The sequence below is a fragment of the Peromyscus eremicus genome, chromosome 5 (genome assembly GCF_949786415.1).
Source record: "Peromyscus eremicus chromosome 5, PerEre_H2_v1, whole genome shotgun sequence".
Classification (NCBI taxonomy): Eukaryota; Metazoa; Chordata; class Mammalia; order Rodentia; family Cricetidae; genus Peromyscus; species Peromyscus eremicus.
Window position 1 is genome coordinate 124,628,129 of NC_081420.1, and position 18,588 is coordinate 124,646,716.

General features: G+C 51.8%; 2 protein-coding genes across 2 annotated transcripts; both read right to left on the reverse strand.

Annotated features, from left to right (window-relative positions):
- Nucleotides 1-617: 617 nt before the first annotated feature.
- On the reverse strand, nucleotides 618-15,523 carry Il27ra (interleukin 27 receptor subunit alpha). Its single transcript, XM_059263089.1, has 14 exons — nucleotides 15,424-15,523; nucleotides 15,075-15,279; nucleotides 13,929-14,086; nucleotides 13,691-13,845; nucleotides 11,368-11,524; nucleotides 11,192-11,265; nucleotides 7,826-8,009; nucleotides 7,546-7,734; nucleotides 3,942-4,043; nucleotides 3,707-3,865; nucleotides 1,736-1,861; nucleotides 1,294-1,384; nucleotides 1,070-1,163; nucleotides 618-969 (listed from the first exon to the last, which is right to left on the reverse strand). The coding sequence occupies exons 1-14, from the start codon at nucleotides 15,521-15,523 to the stop codon at nucleotides 793-795; spliced, it is 1,971 nt and encodes a 656-aa protein (XP_059119072.1). The 3' UTR covers nucleotides 618-792.
- A 587-nt stretch (nucleotides 15,524-16,110) lies between these two features.
- Nucleotides 16,111-17,920, reverse strand: Rln3 (relaxin 3). Its single transcript, XM_059262661.1, has 2 exons — nucleotides 17,734-17,920; nucleotides 16,111-16,349 (listed from the first exon to the last, which is right to left on the reverse strand). The coding sequence occupies exons 1-2, from the start codon at nucleotides 17,918-17,920 to the stop codon at nucleotides 16,111-16,113; spliced, it is 426 nt and encodes a 141-aa protein (XP_059118644.1).
- Nucleotides 17,921-18,588: the final 668 nt, after the last annotated feature.

Consider the following 18,588-nt stretch of genomic DNA (forward strand, 5'->3'; position numbering starts at 1 on the left):
TAGCCCTAGCTGTCCTGGAACTCACTCTGTAGACCAGGCTAGCCTTGAACTCAGAGATCCATCTGCCTCTGCCTCCCAATTGCTGGGATTAAAGGCGTGTGCCACCACTGCCTGGCTTATTTATTTATTTTTATATTATGTGAGTGTTTTGCCCCGGTGTAAGTAACCATGTGTATGCAGTGCTGACTAAGGCCACAAGAGGGCATTGGGTTCCCTAGAATGAGTTGTAGGTGATTCTGAGCTACCCTGTGAGTGCTGGGAACTGAACCTGGGTCCTCTGCAAGGGCAGGGAACCAGGCTGTGGTCTTCTGTGTGAAAACAAGGGCTCCCAGCTGCTCAGCCGTCTCTCCAGGCCCTGGAAAGTGCCTTTTGACATGGAATCACCTCCTTATTTGCTGCGCGGAAGTCGATCTTACTAGCAGCAAAGGCTGTGGCTGGGTGAGATGACGACACACACTTATGATCCCAGCACTGGGGATGCAGCAGCAGGGGGATCACAGGTTTGAGACCAGCCTTGGTTACATATCAAGACTCTGACACAGTAAAGAAAACAACAACAAAAGGGTTGGGCCAGTGAGAGTATTAATTCTTCCACAGCAACAAAAAGATGTCAATGGTGCAGAAGCTAGAAAACAGAGTCGGTCGGGCATGGCGGCACAGCCTTTAATTTCCGCTCTTGGGAGGCAGAACCAGGTGAATCTCTGTGAGTTCCAAGCCAGCCAAGGCTACGTCGTGAGATCCTGCCTCAAAAAACTAAAAATAAAAAAGTCTAACCCAAGATAGGGACACAGGCTAGAACCTGGGGGCTGGAGGCCCGAGGCCCAGCTCCTCTGGTGTGGGTAGGAAGTGTTTCTCATACCCAGAGTGAAGAGGGGCAGAGGCTGGAGGGGACTCAATAATGGACTCTAGCTCCATTTCCTCCACTTCCAGGATGGGTCCGTCCTTGGGTGGCTGGGGCAGGTTCACCTCCTGGGGAGACGGAGGCTGGGAACTCAGTAGTCCTCCCCTCCCACCTGCCCCAGCATCCTCCAGTGGGAGAGTGGTGTCCCCACAGTTAGCATTTTCTCACCTTTATGTAAGGCTGCCCAGAATTGCTGTTGGCAGGGTCAGGAACCCTCTCCCAGATCCACTGGGGAATCAACTTGTGTCGCTGGCGGGGGCACCTGGCCAGCAGGGACCCAGTGGCAAACATGTTGCTAGAATCCATGAACTTCCTGAGCCCCAAGGCCACCCATCCAAGGCCTAGCTGCTGAACCCCCACCAGGGTAGAGATCCCGTATCTGACGGTCTTACCTAGAGGTGGCCAGGCTCAGGCCACAGCCCATCAGGATCAAGCCCCACAGGGACAGGACCCAAGGCAGAATCTTCCACATGACCCCATTATCTGTGGGTGGGGAGAACAGGTAGGACTACACAGCCATCTTGAACAAGGGGTCTGGGCATGGGTGGGACTGAAGGGGCAGCCATCATGAAGAAAGGGCATAGGGGTGTGCTGACAGGCACAGTCAGGGTTGGGGAGATGCTGTTCCAGATATATATTGCTGGATAATACAACAGCATTTAGAAGAAGCAAAGTGTCCTGAGGCAGACTTGCGGTGTGGTCCTGGGTTCCATCCTCAGTACTATCCTATACATATCCTCTCCATTAGAAGGCTCTCCACCATTGAAACCCGCATTAGGACTTCAAGACACCCCTAACCTGGAGTGGGCAGGCAGCCCCATCCCCACCTCATACCTGGTAGGTGAAGCCAAAGGCTGGGACCCGGTGGGCCCTGTCCTGCAACAGTGGACACCATCACCCACAGCTCGAAGGCACCCCAGTGAAGGCTGGGCAGAGTGACCATCTGGGTATTACAGCTTACTGAAGGACAGGAGCAGAGGAGTTGGGGGAGCAATAATCATGCCCTGGGGCCTTTGCACACAACCCTTCCTCTGTGCGACTTTCCACATGGCTCTGTCTCAGTTTTCTTTATTTAGTTACGTGACATTCTATTATTTTCTGGGGGGCTTGCCCATAAGCATGCCATGGCACACACGAGGAGGTCAGGGGTCATTTCTCACCACCCATTCCACCATAGGAGTCTTGGGCTTCGTGGTAGGGGCCATCTCATAGCTCCTGGTCTGTAAATTTTGTCCAGTGTTACACTTCCTTAACCAACCTTCTGACCCCTCATTTAAAATGGACCCTCATTTTGTGCACAGCTCTAATAACCACGTGACTGATTAGATGCTAGCTCAGTTGTCTATGCCTGTGAATCTCCCATTGGGAAGTCAGCTGCCTGAGTGCTGCCTCCCATGCACAAGGCCCTGAGTTTGAACCCCAGCCCTGAGGAGGGAAGGGGATTGTCAGGGGCACGGAAGTGTGCGCTGTCATTCCAGTTTCTCAGAATGCAGTTTCCAGGTCGGGTTGAGATCAAGTGAGACCCTGTCTCAACAAACAAAAAATTCAAGTTTCCCAGATCTACTGTAACCACGTGTGCACAGTATTTGAGAAAGCTGCACTTTCTGAATGGGGAGCAAGAGAAGGTGCTGATGTCCCTGAAGTGTCCCCATGGTGACTCAGTTACTATTTACTCAGTCTCTGTGTGTGATGGCATAAGTGTGGAGGTCATGTGGGAGTTGGTTCTCTCCTTTGACCATGTAAGTTCCGGGGATTGAACTCAGGCCATCAGACTCAATGGCAGGAGTATTAATTTGGTGAGTCATTTCACAGGCCTGTGAGGCAGATTTTGTAACAAGTTCAGATAACTTTTATGGTTAGGAAGAAAAGAATAATGGTTTTGTTTCTTCAGTGATGGGGATAAAACCGAGGGCCTTGTACATGCTGAACACTTGCTCTACTGCTGAGCCATACTCTAGACCCTCACTGGGGATTCTAGACAGGAGCTCTATGCTGAGGCACTACCCCAAGCCAATAACAATACTTTTATAAAGGAATCTGTTCTTCTAGATTTTTTTCTTATGGGTATGGGTGTTTAGCCATGCAGTACTCCATGCAGTACCCATGGAGACCTGAAGAGGGCACCAGAGCCTCTGAGACTGGAGGACAGAGACTGCCGCTATGTAGGTGCTGGGAACCGAACCCAGGACCTCTGCAAGAGCAGTCAGAGCTCTTTTTTTGTTTGTTTGTTTTTTTGATTTTTCGAGACAGGGTTTCTCTGTGTAGTTTTGGTGCCTGTCCTGGAACTCACCCTGTAGCCCAGGCTGGCCTCGAACTCACAGAGATCCGCCTGGCTCTGCCTCCCGAGTGCTGGGATTAAAGGCGTGTGCCACCACCGCCCGGCTGCAGTCAGAGCTCTTAACTGTTGAACCTTTCTCCAGCCTCAGGAATTTGTTATTACAGTAAAATATCTCAAGGGTAGCACAAGGAAATAAAAATCACAAGCAGTCCTACAAGCCCTGTTAACATTGAGAGAAATTTCTCTTGACATGTTTGAGCCTTGGCTTTGCTCAGTGCTTTTTATCAAAAAACAAAGCCATCTCAGAACCTGTGATCCTTTTTATACTTTTCACTTAATGAAATATGACAGACTGGAGCCTTCACCTTTAGTGTCTCTCTCGGTAAGCCTTTCAGCAGTAGCCAAGACTGTTATTGTCCTCTGGGAACTTGGTGACATAGAATTCCCAGGTGCAGAGAAGGTAGGGACAGGGTAGATGATAGGTGGATCTTTGGGGATAGAGGAAGGACAGGAGGCAGGAAGCTCACCATTCATGCAGACGGTGGGGAGATCTCTGCCCTGTGTGCACAAGGTATAGTGAGTAGCCTGGCCTCGGAGCTTGTGTCTTGGTACCACTCCCCATGCCACAGCAGGTGTCCCTGAGGGGTCATCCTGGAGTCGCCAAACTGCTGGCCCAGCAAGGGGTACTGTGAAGAAACCCAGTATGTCAGTATCTAGTGCAGTTCGTGAAGCCCGGCCGCAGCCTCCAGTGACACTCCTTACCTAACTCCTCTGTGAATCCCCAAACTGAGGGTGCAGCAGCTAACCCCTCTGGGAAGACTGCAGTCACTGTAATTCGATAGGGGACCCCTCCTTCGAAATCCCCTGGAGGGAACAGGAAGAAGAGAACATTTACAGCTGGGCTCTCCCTCCCCAGGGCAGAGCTCACTTACAGGAGCTCTCATTTGGGCCCCTGGGGGAGGCTGTTCCACAAGGTGCAGCCGGATGAGACCCGAGACTGAAGGGAGAGAAAGCAAGCTGTAAACAGCACAGGCAGGGACAAGCCCCAGCTGTGTGCAGTGACTTGAACCTGTGGTGCTCTGAGGCTGGACTGCACAGAGAGACCCTGCCTCCAAAACTAAAGAGCAGGGCCGAGGGTGTGACTCAGTTGGTAGAGTGCCTGCCTGGCTTGCACAAAGCCCGAATGAGGTCCTCAATAAAAGCGATATGTTTCTTGATCACTGAGCCGTCTCTCCAGACTCTTTATTTTTCATACAGGGTCACACTATATAGTCCTGGCCAGCCTTGAACTCACAGAGACCTGTCTACCTCTGCCCACTGAGTGCCAGGATTAAAGGCACTGGTGTAGGTACATGACCTGTCACCCCATCACTTGAGGGGTGGAAACAGGAGGGGCAGAAGTTCAAGAGCATCAATGGCTAGTGAATCCAAGCACCCTGGGATACAGGAGAGTATTGGAGGGGAGGGTAAAAGAATAGAATAAAAACTAAAATAATATCTGGGTGTAGTTATACACACCTTTAATCTAAGCCAACCTGGTCTACACAGGGAGTTCCAGCCAGGCAGGGCTGCACAGTGAGACACTGTTTCAAAACTGAAAACAGGATTAAAGGGCTGGAGAGGTGGCTCTGTGCTTAAGAGCACTGGCTGCTCTTCTAGAGGACACAGGTTCAGTTCCCAGCACCCACATGGCAGCCACAACCATCTGTACGTCCAGTTCAGGGGGATCTAGCTCCTTTTTCTGGTCTCCATGGGTACTGTTCACACTTGGAAAATATTTTCATTCAGGCAAAGCACCCATATGCAAAAATAATAATTTTTAAAGTTTATGGGGTTGGGGATTTAGCTCAGTGGTAGAGCGCTTGCCTAGCAAGCGCAAGTCCCTGGGTTCTGTTCTCAGCTCCAGAAAAAAAATATTTAAAAAATTATAAAAAAAAAGGGGGGGGGGATAAGAAGGCAGGCATGGTGGCATATACCTTTAATCCCAGCACTTGAGAGGCAGAGGTAGGTAAGTTTGAGGCCAATCTGGTTAACAGAGTGAGTTCCAGGGGAGCTAGGGTTACACAGAGAAACCCTGTCTCAGAGAGAGAGAGAGAGAGAGAGAGAGAGAGAGAGAGAGAGAGAGAAGAAATTAAATAAAATAAGGCTTGGAGAGATAGCTCATGGGTAAGAGAGCATACTGTGCTTACAGAGGACCCAGGTTTGCTTTCCAGCACCGTGGGTCTGACTCCAGCTCCAGTGACTTCTGAGAGTACCTGCACCCGTGTGCACATACACACAGACACGTAATTAAACTGTTTAAAAATCTTAAGAATAAAACCAAGCAACACGTGGAGTTGTGGAGTCCAGTCTCAAACAGATACACCTACAAATCACTCCTGAGCCCTCGCTCACGGGCACCGAGTGTAAGAGCCAGAGGGTCAGGGAGTTTGCTGCGAGATGTGTCTCCTAGTGAAGTCAAAAGTTGCACCGGTGATGCCGGGTGGTGGTGGCACATGCCTTTAATCCCAGCACTCGGGAGGCAGAGGCAGGCGGATCTCTGTGAGTTCGAGGCCAGCCTGGTCTACAGAGTGAGTTCCAGGAAAGGCGCAAAGCTACACAGAGAAACCCTGTCTCGAAAAACCAAAAAACAAAACAAAGTTGCACGGGTGAAGTCTCACCAGCATGACTGCCCAAATGTGAGCTGAGCCAAAGCAGATGGGGAACACACACACACACACACTCACACACGCGCTCGCGCGCGCGCGCACACACATACACACACACATACACACATACGCGCGCGCACACACACGCGCACACACGCGTGCACACGCGCACACACGCACACACGTGTGCACACGCACGCACGCGCGCGCACACACACACACACACACACACACACACACACCGGCGGAGGCCTCAACCCTACACAAAGAACTGCAGCCTCTAAGGAATGCGGAGAGCAGGAGACAGTCTTTCTCAGGGAAGAGCACATCAATTGGTCAGCCCTGAGAACACACAGGTAACACTATACAGACGAAGCAAGTTGTATTAGGACTACATGTGTATAAATATGTGTACATACGCACAATGCACAATAACAACTCACGAAAAAGAGGCCATGAATTTGAAAGAGAGCATAGAGGGGTGTATGGTTTAGGGGAGGAGAGGGCAGGGGCAAGTGCAATTCTATTATTAGCTCAAAAAAACTAAAAATAAAATAAGTAGGGGCAGTGGTGGCACATGCCTTTGATCCCAGCACTTGGAAGGCAGAGGCAGGAGGATCTCTGTGAGTTCCAGGCCAGCCTGGAACAGCCTGGTCCAGCACAGCCAGGGCTACACAGAGAAACTCTGTCTCAAAAAACCTAAAATGAAAACAAAAAAATAAGCAAATAAAAACAAAATAAAATAAGTAAGTTCCCAAAGTCGGGAAGCGAGGTTCTGCGGCTGGGTGTGAGAAACGGGGAGCAGAGCTCAGCCCTCTTGATTGCTGGTCAGGGCTGTTCCTGAGGGGCCTTGATTCATTCTCCATCATTTGTGGTCAGGTATGCTGCTCCATCAGTGACCACAGTGGGATTTTGCCCCAAGGCCGGGTAATAAAATTACCAGTACAGAGAGGCATGGACACAGGCCTTCACTGAGGACACTCCTCTCAAGGGAGTCAGGCTCCTGAGGGCCTGCCTCTAAACCGCTGTGCCTGCGAAGTGGGCCAAAGAAGGAACGTTCCAGAATCATTATCCAGTGCTCTTCTCTTTCTTTCTCCCCTCCTTCCACATGCCCCCTCATTCCTCGTTCCTTTGGTCTTCCTGTCTCCTCTCCTCCTCCCTCCCTTCCTTCTTCCCTCCCTCCCTCCCTCCTTCCCTTCCTTCCTCCCTTCCTCCTACCCTCTCTCCATCCTTCCTTTCCCCTCCCTCATTCTCCCCCTTCCCCCTCTCACCCCCTCACCCAGGCTGTCCTAAAATTAGTAGGGATCCTCCTGCCTCAGCCTCCTCAGTTCAGATGTAGACCACCACGGGCTGGGACTCCTCTCTTTCCATCCAGTGCACACTTAAGCTTCAACATCTCACTTCCGTGTCTCCCCCACTGCCTCATTTTCTTCCTTCATACCTGAGACACTCGTCCAAATATCAGGCCTCAGTCTAGAAGCCTTTGATGGCATCTGGAGTTTTCCCCCATAATGCTACAATCTGAACCTTATCCGGCTTCCTGTGTCAGCAGGTAATCCCTCTCTGGCACAGACTCCCACCAGGGCACCATCAAGAAATCGACCCATAGAGTCAGCACCACGTTCTGGGTCCTCCAAAACTGAGCTAAAGCAATCTCTTTATAAAGTGTCCAGCCCCGGGTACCAGGAGATGGGATCCCAGGGGTCCCAGGGCCTAACCTGGTAACGAAGCGCTGAGGTTTTCAGTGGGGAGATGGATCCAGCTGAGCTTGTCCAGGCTGTCACCATCTCGAGCCCAGTCCACCACATACTCCCACGGTTCCCTGGTCCCTTGTTGCCAGGTCACCAGTAGCCCTGGGCTCCCATCAATGCTTCTGACGACCACATCATGGGGGGCAGATTCTGGAGCTGGAAGCAGGAGGAGACATCTTGACTGTTCATTCAGGAAGTCTATCTTGTCCCCTAAGGAATTGGACAGAGGATGTTCACGTTGTTTTACCCAAGCAGACCAAAGACAGGTTGGTGAGAAGTGGCCCGTTGGTAGTGTTGACAGTGGACACCACAGCCCACTCCATCAGTGCGGGGACGGAGGACTTGCAACAAGGGACCTCTTCTTGAGTTGTGGTAACATCTCCAACCCCAAACCAGACTCTGTAAGTCACCTGCACACAGGGTCCTGGGTCCTGAGGGGAGGAAAGGTTGAGGTTAGCATCCCCCCATTTTGTTGAGTGTCCACTATTTATAATGGCAAGACACCTGCTAAGTCAGGCAGTGTGGCAGCATGGGAGGCCCAGTTCATGGATGCAGACACTGAGCCTCGGAGAAGTTTACAGAGGTTTACAGTGGAGGGCTAGGGAGGGAAAGGAGACACCCTGAGGGTCTGAAATCTAAGGAGCCTGATGTGGTAGCTCATATCTAGAATCTCAGGACTCAGGAGGCAGAGGCAGGAGGAGTTGCCACAGTTTGAGGCCAGCTTGGGCTACATGTGTCCCTGTCTTAGGAAACAAAAGTCAGTGTGTACTGACTGCATAAAACAGCTTTGACTGTGCACTTACGGCCCTGCCCCGTTCTGCTGTCACTAATCCCGGCTTAGGAAGCAATCAGACAAGACTTAAAAAACAAACAAAACAACAACACCCTGGTCTTGGCACTTGAGTGTGCTGACTGGATTTTTTGAAAATGCTCATCTCTGGAGAGGTGCTCAGTTGGTAAAGGGCTTCCTGTGCAAGTATAAGGACCCGAGTTCAATCTCAGCACACATGTTTAAAAAGCCAGACATGGTGGCATGCTTGTAACCTCAGCGCTAGGGAGGTAGAGACAGGTGGATCCCTGGGACTCACTGGCCAGCCAGCCTACCCTGGTTGGCAAGCTACAGGAAAAATAAAAAACAAACAAAAAAAAAAAACCATGGTGGTCAGAGCCTGAGGAAAGATAAGAGTCCTCGGCCTCTTCATATATACACCTAAATACATACCAACACACATGCACAGATATTTATCTTTTTTCAAGATTGTATGTGTGTGTGTGCATGTGTGTGTGTGTGTATGTGTGTGTGTGTGCACGCGTGAGCATGTGTGTGTTGGGGTATGTACACATGACTTCAGTACCCAAGGAGCCAGAGGATTCCCTGGAGCTGGAGTTATGAGCAGTTGAAAGCAGCCTGATGTGGGCACTTAGTATCAAGATCCCAGTCTCTGCAGGAGCAGTAAGCTCTCCTGAGCCGCACTCTCCAGCCCCACAAACCTTTATCTTAAATACCAAATTCTTTTCTTTTTATTTTATGTGTGTGTGTGTGTGTGTGTGTGTGTGTGTGTGTGTGTGTGTGTGCGCGCTGCCGTGGCACATGTGTGGGTCAGAGGACAGCTTCTCAGGAGTTGGCTTTCTCTTTCCATCTTGTTTAAGTGGTGTCTCTCACCGTTTCTGCCACTGTGCTGGTCCAAGAGCTAGGGGACTCTTCTGTCTCCATCCCTCTCATTGGATGAGTGCTGGGATGCACGCCACAACACCCAGTTTACTGTGGCTTTGTTTGTTTGTTTGTTTAAGATTTATTAGCCAGACATGGTGGCGCACGCCTTTAATCCCAGCATTCTAGAGGCAGAGGCAGGTAGATCTCTGAGTTCGAGGCCAGCCTGGTCTACAGAGTGAGTTTCAGGACAGCCAGGGCTGCAGAGAAACCCTGTCTCAAAACAAACAAAAGAGGTTTGTTCATATGTTTTTTGTGTGTAGGGGTGTTTTGACTGCGTGTGTGTGAGTGTACCCTCAGAGTCCAGAAGAAAGCGTTGGATGCCCTGGAATTGGAGCTACAGTTGGTTGTGAGCTGAGGTGCGGGTTCTGGAAACCGAACCCGGGTCCTCTGGAAGAGCAGCCAGGGCTGAGCCGTCTCTCCAGCTCCACAGCCAGCTTTCTACACAGTTCCTGAGACTGAACTCTGCCTTTCAGGCCTACCTCAGCACTCCACCCTTGTTTCTCTCTTTTCTTTGAAACAGGACGTCACAAACAGAGCCCTCAAACTGAGTATACAGCAAGGGTGACCTTGAACTATTGGCCCCCTGTCCTCCTGCTTCCACCTCTCATTGCCAGCATGTCACATCTGGCTCATGCAGTGCGGCAGACAGAATCCATGACCTCAGACATCCCAGGGAAGCTGTACTTCTGGACTGCATCCCAGCAGGACCTAAGAGCTTTGAAATATTCATGAAAGGCTCCTGCCCTGCTGCACACCCCCGGCTCCTTCCCTTGTGGCTTTGTTACTTCCTCCCCAGTGGAAACTTACAAGGATGGAAATGTGTAATAGTTTAAGTGATTCCAGAAAACTCCAGCAAGGAGCAATGTCTAATACCTTCAATACCACCACTTGGGAGACAGAGGCAGGTGGATCTCTGTGAATTAGAGAGTATAAATGTACACACACATGTACACACATACATGCTTTTACTTGCATGCATACATTTACACACCTGCATGTAAATGTGCATATACACATACATGCATTCAGATGCATGCACCCCTACATACCTGCATGTATGCATGCATAAACACATGTGGAACTAAATGGATGGTAGTTGTGTGGCTCAAGGGTCATATATGTTTCATTCCTTGCAGAGTTCAGCCATGCCTAGCAGACATTAGATGTTTGATAGTATATTTTTTCATTGCTGAATATGAAGCCTGGGACCTCACAATTCCCTCCTAGTGTTCTGTCACTGAGCCCTCCACAGTTTTATTTTATTTCACGTGCATTGGTGTTTTGCCTGCATGTGTGTCTGTGTGAGGGTGTAAGATCTCCTGGAACTGGAGTTACAGAGAGTGCTGAGCTGCCATGTGGGTGCTGGGCATTGAACCCGGGTCCTCTGGAAGAGCAGCCAGTGCCCTTAACTGCTCAGCATCTCTCCAGCCCCGAGCTCCCTTTTTAAATTTTTTTTGCTTTTCAGACTAAGAGCCCTGACCTTGAACTCACTCTGGCTGGTCTTGAACATGCAATCTTCCTGCCTCTGCCTTTTGAGTAGTTGGAATCACAAGTGTGGGCCACCTGGAATCAGGAGGACTATGACATGGTCCTCTACCACCTGTTTGATGGCAGCACGGGATCTACAGCACTAGTGTTACAACTTGCCAAGCTGCACTGCGATCATGTCCTGAGCCTAGACCTTCATATCTGCTGTCTCCTCCCTGGGACACTGGATTCCACCCAACACCTCAGATCTCTCACGGTTTACGGTCGGTGGAGACTTCTGCCTCACCCAGCACAGCAAGAGACCTCTGCAATCCAGGAAGTAACCTCCAGGGGGCAGCAGAGGAAGCCACCGCTGCTTGGGCGTTCCCAGACCCCTGCAGAGAACTAACTACCTTCGGACTTGCAGTTTACCTTCCAGAGAAGCAAGGCTGCCCCTTTGCCAGATGTTTCACAGACGGTGCCCGATACCCACAGATCTTCAGGAGCTGATGAGGACGAGGAAAAGCAGGGAGAGTTAGATGGACACGGCTGCCTGGCTTACGGTGGGCCGAGGCCCAGGAGTGCAAGACAAATGGAGACATCCTCACCCAAGAACGGCGTCAGGAAGGACAGGTCCGGGCTCCACTCGCCCCATGGATATCCGCTCTCCACGCGGCAGCGGCCGGACACCTGGTAGCTGGTGCCAGGTTCCAGGTTCTGCATCTCAACAGGAGTCAGTAGGTCTGTCTTCAGCTGTGGCTCCAGCTGGGAAAAGGATGGGGAAAGTGATGGGGTAGCCCTCTGTGCAGAGGAGACTTCCTCTTTTTCCAACGCTATGATCCTGGGTCTGGCACAGGCTAGCCCTCTAACACTGAGAAGTTACAGAAAGCCCTGGGAGTGTGTGTGTGTGTGTGTGTGTGTGTGTGTGTGTGTGTGTGTGTGTGTGTGTGTTCAGGTGTTGATGTCAAATGTCTCTTCCTCTGTAGCTCAATATCATTTTTTAAAAACACAGTAAATGCATGTTCTTTTTTTTTTTAAGATTTATTTATTTATTTATTGTATATACAGTGTTCTGCCTGCATGTATGACTACAGGCCAGAAGAGGGCACCAGATCTCATTACAGATGGCTAGGAGTCATCATGTAGTTGCTGGGAATTGAACTCAGGACCTCTGGAAGAGCAGCAGCCAGTGCTCTTAACCTCTGAGCCATCTCTCCAGCCCATAGCACAACATCTTATTATTTTTAAATTCTAATTATTATGTATACAAATGTATATTCTGGAGGCGGTCAGAGGACAAGTATGGAGTAAGTTCTCTCCTGCCATCTTTTTGTGGGTCCCAGAAACCAAACTCAGGTCACAAAGCTTGCCTCACTTCACCCACTCCGTCGTCTAGCTCACTAGCCTCCACTTCGTTTCTGAGGCAGGGTCTCTCACTGACTCATTTGCTAGTCTGGATGGTCAGTAAGTCCTGAGATCCACCCGCCTCTCCTCTGCTGAGGTGACACAGTCCACCATGCCTGTCTTTTTTGTGTGGGTGCTGGGACCATGTTCAGGACCTCATGTTGTGTGCCAAGCACTTAGACTATGTGCTTGGAGCAACCTTCCCAGCCATTGTCTATGGTTTGTTTATTTTGAGACAAAATTTTTAAAAAATTACTTTAAATTTTATATATTTATATGTTATGTATGGGTGTTCTGCATGTATACCTACATGTAGTGATATATTGTGTACGCTGATAAACTTGCCTGGGGATCAGAGGAAAGAGCCAGCCACTAGATTAGACACAGAGGCCAGACAGTGGTGGCACACACCCTTAATCCTATCACTTGGGAGGCAGAGATCTATTTGGATCTCTGTGAGTTCAAGGCCACACTGGAAACAGAGCTAGCCAATGGTGGCACACACCTTTAATCCCAGTACTGGGAAGCACACCCGCCAATAATCCCAGGAAGTGACCTGGCTGGACCGAGAAAGGTTTATAAGGCGTGAGGAAACAGGAACTAAAGCAGTTCAGCTGAGATCCTTTCGTGTGAGGTCTCAGAGGATTTCAGGCTGAGGAAACAGGATCGGCTGAGGAGTTGGCGAGGTGAGGCTGGCTGTGGCTTGCTCTGCTTCTCTGATCTTTCAGCTTTCACCCCATTATATGGTTCTGGGTTTTTTGTTTTTTTTTTTTTTATTATAAGACCATCTTAAATTCGAACAACATCTACATGTCAGAAGAGGGCACCAGATCTCATTACAGATGGTTGTGAGCCACCATGTGGTTGCTGGGAATTGAACTCAGGACCTCTGGAAGAGCAGCCAGTTCTCTTAACCACTGAGCCATCTCTCCAGCCTGAGACAATTTTTTTTTTCTTTCGAGACAGGGTTTCTCTGTGTAGCTTTGCGCCTTTCCTGGGACTCACTTGGTAGCCCAGGCTGGCCTCAAACTCACAGAGATCCGCCTGGCTCTGCCTCCCAAGTGCTGGGATTAAAGGCGTGTGCCACCACTGCCCGGCTGAGACAAAATTTTTAACTGATCAAGGCAGTCACGCAGGCCAGGTGTGGTGGTACACCCTTCAATCCCGACACGGGGGGGGGGGGGGGGGGGGGGAAGGGGGGGCTTGCCTCACTGGCCCCCACACTCACGAAAAGATACCCAGGCAGTAGCTAGAGGTAGCAATGAGGCCTGCTGCCCCAGAGCTCAGGAAGCTGAGGCTGAAGGATCGCCACTTTGAGGCCTGGCTGGCTACATGGCTACACAGACAGACTCTATCTCAAAAACAAGAAACAAATGAAAAAGTTGCTTGCGAGGCTGTCTGTGTGAGTTTGGGGGGATTCTGTAACAGGTGACAAATGGACCTGGGCTCTCTGGGACTTGGGGTGCTATCCCACCTACTGGAGACGGCATGGGAAGGAAGCCTGCCCCAGCCACCCCGTACACTCACCTGGGTCCACTCTTTCTCCTGGCATCTTTTGTACTGGAATTGACAGATGAGAACCTTATGAGTTGGCCATGGGGGTGGTTCCCACAGCACAGTGGCCTCCAGGGGTTCATCCTCAGAAATTTCCACATCAGAGAAGATGGGCATGTCTGGCTTCACTGCAAATAGGAGGCCAGAGTGCACTGAGCCAGGGCCTGCAGCCACCCTCCCAGCCCTGCGCCTCACCCTCCCACTGTGTTACTTTGGGTTTCCAAGTTCACAAAGACAGGGGACCAGAGTGGTTGGCCATCTTGGGTCGCCCAGATGAGGAGTTTGTCGGCCATTGTGTACTGTTCCCGGGGAATGGTCACCCAGCTCTGCCTGGAAGGCACCTTCACCTCCTGGGTCCTATTGGAATGGCTGTGAGGAGACATGCAGGGGAGAGACACACGTTGGCACAGGCCGAGCATCCCTGTACCGACTTCCTGCCCTCAATCTGCTCTGCTGGTGTTTGAAGCCCTGCTCGATTTCAAAGTGGTGTGGCCTGAGGCAAATGACGACTTAACCTCTCGAGTCCTCTTCTACAAAATGTGCGCAATACGTGCACACGGTAAAAGAGCTCAGCAGTGGACCAGTGACCGTTCACACCTGTCATCCCAGCACCCCGAGACGGAGGCAGGAGTGTTGTCAGAGGGCAGCCTCACACAGTGCTGCCCTGTCTCAGAAAACACGCCCTCCTCCATCCCTCCTCCCAAAGCCCTCTTCACTGTCCTCTGCTTAGCCCAATTAAAATGGAGTTTTCAGACACACATCTGCACACATCTGCACCCTGCACCCCATCAGGACCAGCTTTCATTGTTGTGATTCCAAACACTAGACCAATTTTTAATTAATTAATTTTTGGAGACAGGATTTCATGTAGCTGAGGCGGGCCACTGATTATGAAGCTGAGGTTGGCTTTGAACTCCTGACCTTCCTGCCTCCATCTCCCAAGTGCTGGGATTAAAGGTGTGTGCCACCATGCCAGCTTAGACTGGTGTGTTCACAGAGTGAACTAAACTGCTCAAAAAAGCCAAGCGATCTGCCTGATGTCTGCGATATAAACCTACTTCCTAGTAGTAAGCATTTTTCCTTTGCCATGTGCCTCCCTCGCTGATGGGCAGAATCAATCGTGGGAGGCACGTGTCGTCATTACTGTCGTTTGGTGGGGGGAGCACACTTAAAGAGGGAAAGTGACTGATCCAGAGTTTATGCAGTAAGGAAATGAGTGGGACCAGGTTAAGGGTCTTGAAAGTGTGGAAGGAATTCCCAGTAGCTGGATTCGGGGGTCCTCTTAACCAAATCCAGTTGAAATCCGAGTGGCCACTCCCCGTGCCTCAGTTTCCCCAGACCACTCCAGGTTACTCACTACTTCTGACTCTGGTGATACAGCACAGGTGGAGTCTCCAGGTCGGCCAGAGATTCCCAGGAGCAGTTCAGGATCCCAAGGGGTCCGACGCTGTAGCACTGCAGTGGACCAGGGCTGCCTGTGGGGGCGCAGAGGGCCGGGAGGGCCATGATCAAGTTCTCGGGGCCTAAACATGCCAGACTGTGGATGCGTCCTTTCTCCGGTACTGCGAGGGTGTGGGACCGGAGCCCAGGGCCTGGCACGTGCTGGGATGGCGCAGAGCCATTCCCGGGCCCCTCCCCATCCTGCTACCTCCTGTTGTCGCCTGGTCCCCGCCGCCCTAAAACTGTGATCCCAAACTGGCACTCACGAAGCCTCTCACCCTGGGGCTGCGTCCCGAGCAGCAGCGGCAGCAGCGGCAGCAGCAGCAGCTCCAAAGGCGTGAGGCTGGCAACCCGGGGCCCGCTCATGGCTCCCAGGGACAACAGACACCTCCAGGCCTGGGGCTTGCAGCTTTCGAGAAGGAAGACACCCCGCCCCTGGCGGGAAGTCCCCAAATCCGCCCACCCCCAACAATGACACGCACGCGTGCAAATGCTCGGAACTGAACCTTTATTTTGTGGTGGGAAAGTCTGAGTACTGGGGGCCCCCGCGTCCCCAGCCCTGGGGTCTGCAGCAGAGTGCTTTGGGTTGGAGACTGAAGGGAGAGGAGCAGGGGGCAGGTTACACTGGCCTGGCCGGGAAACAGCGCGGCAATTAGGTCCGCACAGGGCGCGGGTGCTCAGGGTGGCCAGTTTGGATAGGTGGGCGCACTTGGCTGCAGCCAGGCTCTCTGGGGCTGGGGTTGGGGAGGGGAAGAACTCAGCCACGAAGATCAAGTTTCTGTTTGGCTAGGTAGGAGTGTGGCCCGGAGCAAAGTGGGAATAGGTTGGCACACAGCGTCTTGGCAGAGGGTCTGTAAGGAGACCGCGGAGGCTTCAATGGATGCTTTGCCTGTGGGAATGCGCGTGAGCACCGCAGGTTGGAGGCACCGCGCGCACGCTTCCCCATCAGGATCCTAGCACAAGCTGCTAATTTGGCTCTTGCTACAGCCCCACTCGCAGCAGCTGCTGGAAAGGCCAGCCAGGACATCTCTGCTGCCCCTAACCGCTCCAGGCGACCCTTGCCAGCTGGGTCGACTACCATAGAAGGCCTGGGGGGATTTGGTCAGGGCTAGCCACTCGCTGGAGCCCACAGCTTCGTCCAGTTCGCTGGCCAAGTGGTCCGTGTTGGCTTCTGCATCCGGGAAGAAGTCCCCTGCAAAGCGGAGGAAGCGTTAGGGCTCAGAGCTGCCACCTCAGAATGTCGGCTCCTGTCTGACCGGGTTATATCTCTGGTCTTGAGGATCGAGGTGGCTGTTTAGAATTTTATTTCTTGAAGTCTTGGGCTCTGTTACCAGTTTTAGTACTAAGCCTGACTTTCCTGTCACGGATTTCATGTAGATGAAGGTATGCATTTGGAAGCTAGGCTCCCTAAGTTAGAATCATGAATGAGATTACTTTTCTGAGGCTCAGTTTTCTTTTCTCTTCCACGAAGTGGCGGCGGGGGGGAGGATAATAGCTCCTACTCTCTTTGTTTTTATCACGAGTGGGAGACTTAACGCCAGTGAAAGCACAATAATATTGGATGCACGCTGGGCCTCAAATGAACATTGATCATTTATTGACTGCCTTGATCGCTCGCCACATTAACTTGTGTGGTCCACTCAGTGACAGCCACTGAGCTGTGATTGCCACCTACTATCCAAATGACACGGTGGCTCCTCAGTGAGCTTGCGTAAGGACACAGCCATTCGGCCCCAGAGCTACTGTTTTAACCCAGGCACACTCCTGTCTGCACACACATCCATCACTCATCTGTATGTTCGTCATCCACCCATACTTCACTCCATCACCACCATCATCTTCCTCCATTTTTGTTTTTTGAGAACAGGGTCTCAGGCTGCCCTAGAACTCATGACCATCCTGCCTTAGCTTCCCAGAGTGTGGGATTCTAGTGTGAGCCTTCATCATTTCCCTTGCCTCTAAGGAGTTGCACTCCCCTGGCCTCTCCTGTCTACCCTGTAAAGAGTTCCGCCAGGTCTCACCCACTGTGAATAGTCTCTGCAAGGGGGAGCAGGGGCCAGAGAGTCCAGAAGGCGGCAAAATCAAGCCCTCCAGCCCCTCTGCTGACTAGGCTAAAAACCCTGCTGCGCCCTCACCTGTCAGGCACCTCCGGATCAGTGGCACCTCTGCTCCGTGCTTGGAGCCACGCTGCACACAGCCGGGACTCGGGAAAGGGTGGCTTGGTGATTCACTTTCCCTCTCCTGTTGGTAAACCCAGAATGGCTGGCTTCCAGCTGTCTCAACTTTATAACTGTACCACCCTGGTCTGGGGGAAGCTAAAGGGCCAGGCAGAGGTGTTCCCACTGCATATAGCTAGACAGGAACTCTATTCTTCCACACCTCCCTTTTTTTCCTTTAAATTTTTAAAACTGGGTCTTACCTTGGAGCCCAGGCTGCTCTTAAATGCAGGAAACTTCTGCCACCACCTCTCAAGTGTTTGGAAGTTCAGTGTGCACCAGGCCTGGCTCATACATGGCTCTGTGCCCACCTGGCCACCTGCTCCAGGTTGATTGCCCCCTCCCCACACACACACTCACCCAGAGAGTCGTGGGCCAAGATGTCTGCCCGGCGCCATCGTGAGCCCCCACAGGTGAAGATGACCGCTCGGATGAACTCGCGGCCACACAGCTTCACCCCGTAGGGCGCTGGCCTGGCCTCCGCCTGCAGCTGCAGAGTCCCAGTGAGAGCCCAGGAAGCCAGCAGCAGCAGCCCGAGCGTTGCCATGCTCAACTGAGATGCCTGCGACCGAGGTGGCTCCCTCTGCACCATCTCTGTGCCCCCATTTATACAGGCTGGCTCCCAGCCTCGCCCGCTGACCTGAGTTATCTTCCTAGCAGAGGGGAGGTAGTTGGCAACCTGACCTTTACCATCTCCTTGCAAAGAGATAACCTTTCGTGCAGACAGGGTGACATGGCTCAGCTCTCTGTCATCTTCCACATCAAGAAATTCTCGTGCTCCTAAATGCTGGGACCATAGGAGTAAGCCACCTCCCTCCCTTCCTCCCTCCCTTCCTCCTTCCCTCCCTCCCTCCCTTCCTTCCTCCCTTCCTTCCTCCCTCCCTCCCTCCCTCCCTCCCTCTCTCCCTCCCTCCCTCCCTTCCTCCCTTCCTTCCTCCCTCCCTCCTTCCCTCCCTTCCTTCCTTATTCCCTCCCTCCCTACCTACCTATCTATAGACAGAATCTCCTAACCTGGCTAGCCTCAAACTCTGGCAATAAGATCTCACTGGAGCTGGACGGATGGCACAGTAGATAAGAGGCGTCTTGCTCTTCCAGATGGCCTGAGTTTGGTTTCCCGCATCCAAAGCAGGAAGCTCGCAGTTGCCTATAACTCCAGTTACAGGGATTTGACACCCCTCTCTGGCCTCCTATGGGACCTGCATGTACACGCTCTAC

What these genes read in the sequence shown, in the direction of transcription:
- Il27ra (XM_059263089.1), bottom strand. Translation starts at nt 15,523, where the DNA reads ATGAGCGGGCCCCGGGTTGCCAGCCTCACGCCTTTGGAGCTGCTGCTG. An exon ending in GCCCCAGGGTGAGAGGCTTC is followed by an intron (nt 15,280 to 15,423) that starts GTGAGTGCCAGT and finishes ACACCCTCGCAG; the next exon opens with TACCGGAGAAAGGACGCATC. An exon ending in TATCACCAGAGTCAGAAGTA is followed by an intron (nt 14,087 to 15,074) that starts GTGAGTAACCTG and finishes GTCTCCTCACAG; the next exon opens with CCATTCCAATAGGACCCAGG.
- Rln3 (XM_059262661.1), bottom strand. Translation starts at nt 17,920, where the DNA reads ATGGCAACGCTCGGGCTGCTGCTGCTGGCTTCCTGGGCTCTCACTGGG. An exon ending in CTTGGCCCACGACTCTCTGG is followed by an intron (nt 16,350 to 17,733) that starts GTGAGTGTGTGT and finishes TCCGCTTTGCAG; the next exon opens with GGGACTTCTTCCCGGATGCA.